The sequence below is a fragment of the Mastomys coucha genome, unplaced genomic scaffold, assembly GCF_008632895.1.
Source record: "Mastomys coucha isolate ucsf_1 unplaced genomic scaffold, UCSF_Mcou_1 pScaffold1, whole genome shotgun sequence".
NCBI classification, from domain to species: Eukaryota; Metazoa; Chordata; class Mammalia; order Rodentia; family Muridae; genus Mastomys; species Mastomys coucha.
Genome location: NW_022196891.1, coordinates 16,554,248 through 16,564,529, shown reverse-complemented (window position 1 = coordinate 16,564,529; position 10,282 = coordinate 16,554,248). Strand labels below are relative to the sequence as shown.

Here is a 10,282-nt window from a genome sequence, read left to right as displayed (position 1 = left end):
AAAAAAAAAAAAAGTTAAACATGGGTCTGGGATTAGACACTAAATCCCTGGTTTCTTTGTTTCTATTTTCCTTTTTGCATACTGTGCAGGTAGAATAAATGATGAGAGGATGAAGGGGTTGGTGGATGGATGGATGGATGGATGGATGGATGGGTAGATAGGTGGATGCATGCATATATACAAGGTGGATGGCTTGGTGAATGGATTTATGGGTGGGGGGGTGGATGGAGCTGCAACTAAAAACCAAATCCTCCTAATTCTCAGCTTACCATCCTTTCCTGCATCGCTCACACGTATAACACCTTGGACAGACATACCCCATCCGACGAGCACGAATGCCTGCAGGCACTTCCTTTTTGAGAAGAAGGAGATGACGAGGAGCGTGTGAAGGTAGAGGCCCTCCACTAGCAGCCACGCATAGTTGGACACGATGCAGTACTGGAAGAAGATCATGACCAGCTTGCAGCCCACCTGGAAGAGATAGTCACATGAGCCCGGGCTGGGTGACAGGGAGCCTTCCTTGGGTAACTGCTCCCAATGAGAACAACACTACACTGCAGGAGGCAGGAGGCAGGAGGCAGGCTTAGCGTGAGCCTCGAGGCAGATGGCTGTCTCCACAGGACTTCGGAGACAGCTCAGTGTGTACTGTGTTTGCTGGATGACCACGAGGACCTGAGCTTGAGTGCCAGAACTTACATTGTAAAAAGCCAGGGATAGTAGTGCATGCTTGCCAGCCCAGCATTGCCAGCCCAGCACGGGGGAGGTAGAGACAAGCAGATCCTTGGGGCTCACTGACCAGATAATCTAACATATTTGGGTAGGGGGAAGTTCCAAGCCAGTAATAGACCCTGTCTGAAAAAAACAATGAAGCATGGTCTGAGGAAGGTCATCTGAGCTTGAAAACACACACACACACATACACACACACACGCACGCATGCACCCATGCACGCACGCTCGCACACATGAGCGCGCACACACATGCACACACACGCATGCACGCACGCACACGCACGTACACACATGCACACATGCATGCTCACACATACACGTGTGCGCGCACGCACACGCACACACATACGCACACACACGCGCGCACACATACATACACGCGCGCGCGCGCGCGCACACACACACACACACACACACACACACACATGCACATACTCAAGGGTTCTCCTGAAGCCTTTCTTAGTCAGGTCCAGTGGGGTCAGTCAAGATGGCCTAGGAGCTGCCTAGAATCAGGAAGTACCTTCCAGTTGTGAACTGACCCAGGGCCTTGGTGAGGAAGACATTGGCGCTCCTTCATGGAAAACCATCTAGTACTGACCAAGTCCTTTATTTTTCCAAGGAGGATACTGTGGCCTAGTCAAAGTTAGCAAAACTGCCTTTCCTCTTCTGTGAGTGTGGGCATGCCTGCTTCTGTGTGCACGCATACGTGCATGCATGTATGTGTGCGTGAGTGTGTATGTGGCTGTATGTTAGTGTGTGTTTCTATATGTATGTATGTTTGAGTGTGTGTGTGTATGTTTGTGCATGTGTTTGTGTGTGTATGTATTTGTTTTATGTGTCTCTGTGTGTGTTTGTTTGTGTCTCTGTGTGTGTGCATGTGTGTGTGTGTGCGTGTGTGTGTGTGTGTACTTTCTGGGAGAGAAATAAAAAAAAGCAAAGTCTCTCAAAATGAAACAAAAAAAAGTTTAGGGCTGGTGAGATGGCTCAGCGGTTAAGAGCACTGACTGCTCTTCCAGAGGTCCTGAGTTTAATCCCCAGCAACCACAGGGTGGCTCACAACCACCTGTAATGAGATCAGATGCTCTCTTCTGGTGTGTCTATATACAGCAACAGTGTACTCACATAAAATAAATAAATAAATCTCAAAAAAAAGATAAAAAAAAAAACGTTTAATCTGCAGCCTTCTTCCTTGTCCAGAATGTGGGTGTGAAACCTGGAGTCCCAGCACCCATATTGCAAGCCTGAGGTGTGAGGCTCATGCCAGGGCAAAAATGACCAAAGAGAAGCACTGTGCCCTTCATGTCACCATAGGGACATGGAGCACTAAGGATTCCTCATCAGTGAGCTGCTTGCACTGGGTAGTCAGGGACCCCAGGTGACACATTGAGGGGGGGTGTGCAATGACTTAAGAGTTATCCGGACACTGGGAGAGAGAAAATAGGTGAGACTTGGCGAAATGATGTTCTCCTGAAGACGTGTGGATGCAGACATTCAGGTGCAAACTCACCTTTCCCACCCCTCCAATAACCAGGCAACTTCCCCCAGACTTTGCCATTTGTCTCTAGCTGGGAGTTGGCAAAGTCCAGAAAAGAGAAGACTCATCCCAGGTCTAGTTCCCAGAGTGGCTGGTGCGCTCTGGGCCCTCGGAACCAAAGTCAGCCTCCACAGATTCTAATAGGCATGGCTTACATCATGCCTCCGTGGCTGCATATGGAACCTCCCGGAACTCCCACTTCCTACCAAGCACCGCCTGTTACCTGGAACATGTCTGTAACCTTACTGGCGCTTGCAAGGAGGACAGTGTGCTATGGGGCTTGGTTCTCTCCAAGGTCAGTCTAGGACATTTAGTCGTGTTACCCTGTAGGTATCACAGTAGGTGACGTCATCTGAGGGGAAGAGTACGGCGTCCTTGATGAAGTTGGACAGGGCTCGCAGGATGAAGGACACGAACAGGTGCATGTGGATGTAGTTTCGCGTGCAGTGCAGCCTCCTGTCAGAGAGAACGTGGGGCGTCGAGATCATGGAAGGAGGGGCTGGTGTTCACACAGGTGCACCTGCCCCTGCCCCTGTCCCCTCCCCTTGCATGGAGAAACCAACGCCCTGCCACCAGCCCTCAGGTCCCATCTCTCTCTGTTAAGAGAACTTGTGTGAGGCACAGGTCCCTAGGTGCCTGGCACATCCTGCGTTGTACTGAAGCTACAAAGGCGAAGAGAGCCAGGCCTAGTTGTGCAATGCCTGTCTGTAATCCTAGCACAGGGTGGTGGAGGCAGAGGGATCACCTCAAATTCTAGGCTCCCAGGGGCTACATGGTGCTACCATGACTCAGAACAGAATGGGGTAACATAATCAGTAGTTTCGGAGCAGCAACCTGTCTTCTACGTTGGCCGACCACCACCCCCAGCTCCCCAGTTTTCTCCTGTGCTCTAGGGACTGGAAGTTTTCTTATTGGTCCTCCTTGCCGTTATTTTATTTTGAGATCAGATCATACACAGCCTAGTCTGGCCTCCAATTGCCTTTGTAGCCAAGGATGACCATGAACTTCTTTTTTTTTTTTTTTTTTTTTTTTTTTTTTTTTTTTGGTTTTTTTGAGACAGGGTTTCTCTGTGTAGCCCTGGCTGTCCTGGAACTCACTCTGTAGACCAGGCTGGCCTCGAACTCAGAAATCTGCCTGCCTCTGCCTCCCAAGTGCTGGGATTAAAGGCATGTGCCACCACTGCTCAGCCAACCATGAACTTCTGATCCTTCTACCTCTACCTGGGTGTAGCCGCAGGCATGTGTCACCGTTTCTAGTTTATGCAGTTCAGGGGACTGAACCCATGACCTTGTGCTTGCTAGGTAGGCACTCTGCTAACTGAGCCACACAGCGAAACCCACGAGAGCTTTGCATAGAGGCCGTCCAACCTTTTAGCTTTTCTGGGCTGCAGTGGACAAAGAATTGTCTTGGGACACACATTAAATCCAGAGGTGTCCGACCACTGCCTTCTGGATTTGAAAGCATTCATACATATGTTTACATACATTTCTTGTATGATATTGCAATAGCACATTGTCATCTATGTAATTTACTCCTTTTGTGAGTTACAAAAAACAAAACAAAACAAAACATGTTTTAAGTTTCCAATTTTGTGTTGAGCTAGATTCATAGCTATCCTGAGCTTAACAAGACGGCTGCACAGCCCACCCAGATTTCCCTCTTTCCATCCTGGGTAATAGGGAGAGAGTTGAGGACTGTGTCCCTGTGGGGGGTCGGGGGGACAGAGAATGGGTCCCATGGTCTCACCGGAAAGAGCACAGGATGCTGAGGGCGACCAGGAGCATGGCCAAGGAGGAACTGTAGCCTACAGTGTACATGACCTTGAGCTTCAGGAGGTATGCATGCTGCAGAGAGAGGCACAGGTCAGCCCTGCCTGCCCACCTCGCTGGAGCTGGCTCTTCTGCATCCCAGGGGCACTGGTCCCGTCAACCTTGATTACTGGGACAGTGACAGTTGGCACTAAGAACACAAGGCTTTACTCGAATACCTCCGGAGGCAAGCTGCTCACTACCTTTGGTGGAAGTCATACAACAATACAAAATACTAGGAAAAAAAAGTTTTTTAAGAAAGGGTTTTAGGTCTATCTGTCTGGCCTCAAGCTTCCTATGTGGATGGCCCTGAACTCCAGATCCCCCTGCCTGTACTTCTCAAGTGCTTAGATCAGAGGTGTGGACTGCCATGCCTGCTTTACACGGTGCTGGTAATCCATGTATACTAGCTAAGCAGTCTTTCAAGTTAATTGCATCACCAGCCCCCTCCCTTTCTGTCTTTGAGACTCAGGGTCTCATATATTCCAGGCTGGCCCTGAACCTATAGCATAGCTGAAGGTGACCTTAAATTTCTAATCCTCCAGCCTTTACGTGATAAGCTCAGACATCAAAGGTGCGCACTCTAGGTCCCTGCAGGAATGTTTTAAAGTAAGACTCAAAGTAGCTAACTTTTTTTTTTTTTTTTTTTTTGGTTTTTCGAGACAGGGTTTCTCTGTGTAGTCCTGGCTGTCCTGGAACTCACTCTGTAGACCAGGCTGGCCTTGAACTCAGAAATCTGCCTGCCTCTGCCTCCCAAGTGCTGGGATTAAAGGCGTGCACCACCACCGCCCAGCTAAGTAGCTAACTTTTGTATCCCATCTATGAGTCATTTTTTTCCCAGTCATTTTGTTCTAGAGCCATCTAAAAATAAATGCATCTTCTAGATGGATCTGCCCCGTGTATACAGAGCCCTGTCGGTTTTTTTTTTTAAAGATTTGTTTTATTTATTTTATGTGTGTGAGTACACTGTAGCTGTACAGATGCCTGTGAGCCATCATGTATGTGGCTGCTGGGAATTGAACTCAGGACCTCTGCCAGCCCCGCTCACTCCAGCGTAATTCACTATAGTTGTCTTCAGACACACCAGAAGAGGGCGTCAGATCACATTACGGGTGGTTGTGAGCCACCATGTGGTTGCTGGGATCTGAACTCAGAACCTTTGGAAGAGCAGTCAGTGCTCTTACCCGCTGAGCCATCTCGCCAGCCCCGCCCTGTTGGTTTTAATAGTTATTCTGCCCACTGCCCCTCTTACCCTCTCAGCACTCACTGCCCACGTCTTCCCTCTCTCTATACCCTTCACCATTGAATTTAATTAAAACAATGCTTTGTTGGTGTTCTTAGAGAAGGCTCCCAGGGGCCTGAGCACTCAAGATTGCTTGAGGAAGGCCTGTGTTTGATTCCAGTGCCTACGTTAGGTAGCTCACAGAGACCCATAACTCCAACTCCTGGGGATCAGACACATTCGCCTGACCTCCAAGGATACCTGCACGGATGCACATATTTCTGTAATACATGTAAATAAAGATAAAATAACTTTTGTTGGTTTTCTGAGACAGAGCTTCTCTGTGTAGCCCTGGCTGCCCTGGATTTCAAACTATAAACCAGCAGGCTGACCTTGAACTCAGCTCCGCCTGCCTCTGCCTCCTGGGTTCTGGGATTAAAGGCGTGCGGCACTGCTTCACTGCCTGGCATAAAATAAATGCTTTTAAATGACAATGACACGAACCACATCACTGTGCAGCCCAGGCCAGATGCATAGGAGCATCGCCCCTGGCCTGCGCCCTACCCTCCTATGAAGGCAGTCAGATAGACATGACTCTTTCACCAGCTACTTCATACTGCTTGATGCAGAAACATTGCAGTAGAAAGGAATGCTGAACAAAAACATTAAATAACACCTGCACTTCAACTCAGGAAAATGATTTGTACAATATTCTTAAAGTGGGTCAAGGAAATGAACGTTAAAACAGTGATTAATATTAATTATGTAACAATATATGATATATAATAATTAATATACTAAGTCTATACTAATTATAATATACAATGTTATATATTATACTATATAATTGATAATTGATTGATATATGATATAATTACATAATATATAATTATATATTTCATATATAATTAATATATTAACAACCAAACATTTAAAATTAATAATATTCTACCCAGGTAGGGGAATGTTGAGAGTAAAAACAAGTTGAATTTTCAGGCAAAGAATGTGGAACTACATCTCGAGAGCCTTTGAGGTAGGTGTTTCTTTTGACCCCCTCCCTTCCACTTTAGGACAGGGTCTCACATAGCTCGATTTGTAGCCGATGAACAGCCAACCCTTTTCTTGCCACCCTGCCCAGTTTTCACAGTACCAGGGATGAACCAAGGCTTCCTTCCTGCTAGACAGGCACACTCCACCAACGGGGCTGCAGCGGGCACTCCAGGAGGTAATTCTAAGAAACTGAGCCAGCCTTCCATAGGCACGGGTTCTGTGTCCACAGACATAGTCAACGAACCACAATTTTTAAATATTGGTAGAGGTAGAGTCAGGACCTATTCATGGGACAGCATAATATGCAAAGGCAGAAGATAAACTTTACACGTGCTGTGTGATTTCAGCTACAGGTAAAAATGGGGTTAAATTACAGTAGATGGCTTGAGTGTGTGCGTGCGTGCGTGCATGTGTGCTTGCATGTGTGTGCGTGCGCGCGCGTTTGTGTGTGTGTGTGTGTGTGTGTGTGTGTGTGTGATATCAACATGACTGCCTAACTGGGGTTCGGGCTCAGTTTGTAGACTGTTTATGTAGCGTGTGAGAAGTCCTGGCTCCCACTTCCAGAACTTTGTATGGTGGGCATGGTGAGGTGCAGGAGCAGGTAGAGGTTGAAGTATCATCAGTTGAGGGTTCTTCAAGACACAAGGAGAGTTGAAAGCCACGTGCCCCTGACCGAGGAAGGAAAGCAAGGCACTGTGTAAAGTGTTTTTCTTCCTGACTCTCACATGCTGTGAGTCTTGACTGGGACCACCTGCACTCATATATCCTGTGATCTGATCTTAAAAATCACATTTTTAAAATCTAGGAAGCCACGTAACATAGTGAGTTTGAAGCTAGGCTGTGGTCCACAAGACCTTATCTCAAAAAGAAAATGGGTATCAGCCCACCCGTGGGGTTCAGTTTCATATCTCTCAGCTTGTGAGCTGGTAGGGCTGCACAACAAGTAAAGGCATTTGTGGACAAACCTGAGGGTGGGAGTCTGTCCTTGGGCTCCACATAGTGGAAGGAGAGAACTGATTACAGTAAACTGTTCTCTGGTCTCCTGAGCTGTGGCACAGGGGCCAACCCTTCCCCCATAAATAAACTAATGTAATTGTGATGGTTTGTATATGCTCTGTCCAGGAAGTGGCACTATTAGAAGGCGTAGCCCTGCTCGAGTAGGTGTGGCCTTTTTAGAGTAAGCATGGCACTGTGGGTGTGAAGTTTAAGACCCTCATCCTAGCTGCCTGGAAGCCAGAATTCTGCTAGCAGCCTTCAGATGAAGACGTAGAACTCTCAGCTATGCCTGCACCATGCCTGCCTGGATGTTGCTATGTTTCTGTCTTGGTGATAATGGACTGAACCTCTGAACCTGTAAGCCTGCCCTAATTAAATGTCCTTTATAAGACTTGCCTTGTTCATGGTGTCTGTTCACAGCAGTAAAACCCTAACTAAGACAGTAATAGCCGGGCAGTGGTGGCGCATGCTTTTAATCCCAGCACTTAGGAGACAGAGGCAGGCAGATTTCTGAGTTCGAGGCCAGCCTGGTCTACAGAGTGAGTTCCAGGACAGAGCCAGGACTACACAGAGAAACCCTGTCTCGAAAAACAAAGCAAAACAAAACAAAAAGACAGTAATGAAAAATTCTAAAATAATATTGATAAGATATGTCAAGTGTCGGCAAGTCACTGACCATGGTCCGACATTTCTGAGCAGAGTTGTAATTTCCTTTTGTATTTTTCTATCCTGACATTTTCATGAATGCTGTTTACATTTTCAAGGCACAAGAACTGTACAGGGGGGCCTTGATGACTCTGCCCAGCAGTGGCCTCAGGATCGGAAAGGCCCAAATGCCTCAGTGTCGTCCAGTGGAAAAGAAACAAGACAAGCTTCCAAATCCTAGAAGGCTAGCCAGCTCCTTAGCAGCTGTCCAACCCTGGGTGAGTCACTTAACCTCTCTGAGCCTCAGAGTCTTTACATACCAAGTAGGAATCATATTGTCTCCCTTGCATGTTTGTTTTAGAAACAGGGAGACACTAATAGATGGGGCATATCTGCAGCACCTGTCATTCAGAGGACCCTCAACATAGATCCACTTCCCCCAGCACCAGCCCCTCTTCCTCGTGAGTCAGCAAGATGAGACGGTAGGAGCGCTGAGATACGAGTTAGCCTCCAACACTAAAAATGGACCTGTTTTCTCTTTCACCAATAGAATGCTCTGAACAGGTGGCCATGCCACTGGGCTGCCATTCGTCCAGCTATTTTAAGAGGCATCTTAATGAATCTGGGTGCTTCTGGATGCAACGTTGGTTGCATCATCTGAAGTACAGAGGAAAAGCTGAGTGTGTAGGGGTGAGAGAGAGATGACAATTTAGGGGGAAAAATATTAGAATGGTTGACTGGTCGAAAGGCAAGAGTCACTGTGTAAGGTCGGTGGAAGAAGCTTAGAGGAGGTGTGTAGATTTTTGACTCAGAATAAACAAGGTCATTTTGGCATCAGATAACAACTGTGTGAGATGGAGCTTCCCCCTGGCAGCAACTATCCCTGAAGCCAGGAGCCACCTCTCAGGGATGACAGAAGGGCTGTGAAGGTGAGTCACCTTAGATTAATGACCCCTAGAATTTGGGACAGAAAATAATTATGTAGGGTTGGGGAGGGGTGGCTCAGCTCCATCCTGGTGCCATATTAATTGGGGCATGGTGGCACACCCCTGTCATCCAACGCGAGGGAGACAAAGGCAGGAGGACTAGATGTTCACAGATACCTCAGCTGCATGAGGAGTTTGAGGCCAGCCTGGGCAACATGAGACTCTTCCTTATAAAATCCAATAAGAAAACATGGAATGGTTAACTGAGAGCACTTCTGGGGATGGGGGAGGGGAAAACAGAGAATGGTTGGCTCCGTAGGGCTAGAGCGTCTCTTTCCTAAGGTGAGAAAGGGTCCACAGAATGCTTGCCTAGCAAGTGAAAAGCTCTGAGTTCGAGTCTCAGCACCACACGAATGAGGCATGGTGTGACATGCCTGTAATTCCAGCACTTTGAAAGAGGAGCTGGGAAAACAGGAGTTCCAGGTCACTCTGGGCTATTTAGAGAGGCTGAGACCAGCCTGGGTGGCAGGAGACTCTATCTAAAAAATTTTAAAAAGTAAATAAAGAAATAAATCTGGAATTTCACAAGTCTTGGATCAACCTGTTGGTGCGCACTCCCAGCTCCGGAGTTCGTGCCTTGAACCACCACCCTGTGATCTTTCCTTCAGTTTGAAACTTGGCACAGTGAGTGCCCGCACCACTGGGGGCTGGGAAGGCAAGGTCTGTTCTAGAGATGCCTACACTGGCTCATGGGACCTGAGAAGGCACACTGCGGCAGTGTGCACTGTCCTGGCAGAATAATTTGTCTTATTCAGTCCTGAGTGACCTTCAGCCCTGATTTCATGTCCATGATGTCTGACCCCAGCATGACTGTGACTCCCATGAGTTCTCATCTGACCCTTGTCCCTTCAGCTTTTCACATCTGCAGTCGTCCATTGCATCTAGAGGACTCAGAGTCCATAACACCCCTGGCCTGGGTCAAAGTGTCCCTGCCTCGGACACTGACAGTGCCTGCCTGTTTGCCATCCCCTCTACTTAGCTGACAGCAAGCATTTTCTCTTAAGAGACAGACAGTAAATATTTCAGGCTCAAAATGCCACCCAGTCTCTTCCAGCTACTCAGCTCTGTCCCTGTCACACAGGAGCAGCCTCATGGTGCTAATGGAGTTGGCTTTGTCCCAACAAAACCTCATTTGCAAAAGCTGGGGGAGGCGGGTCATGGCCCAAGGCCAAGGTCTGTTGACCTTTGCTTTAAGTGGGTGCCCTCGACATGGTGGACACTTAGGGGCACCTGTGCTGGGTCTTTCTGTCTGTCTGAGTCTACTACTGACATTTTTCAATACTCTAGTGGTGCGTACCCAGGAAGGGAAA

General features: G+C 47.8%; 1 protein-coding gene across 2 annotated transcripts in view; it reads right to left on the bottom strand.

Annotated features, from left to right (window-relative positions):
• Window positions 1-10,282, bottom strand: part of Sctr (secretin receptor) — a 62,408-nt gene that overhangs the window by 19,838 nt on the left and 32,288 nt on the right. For both annotated transcript variants that reach the window (XM_031380695.1, XM_031380705.1), the window contains 3 exons: window positions 4,012-4,109; window positions 2,589-2,721; window positions 318-471 (listed from right to left, as the gene is read on the bottom strand). In XM_031380695.1, the coding sequence (XP_031236555.1) occupies window positions 318-471; window positions 2,589-2,721; window positions 4,012-4,109 (385 nt within the window). The remainder of the gene's footprint in view (window positions 1-317; window positions 472-2,588; window positions 2,722-4,011; window positions 4,110-10,282) is intronic.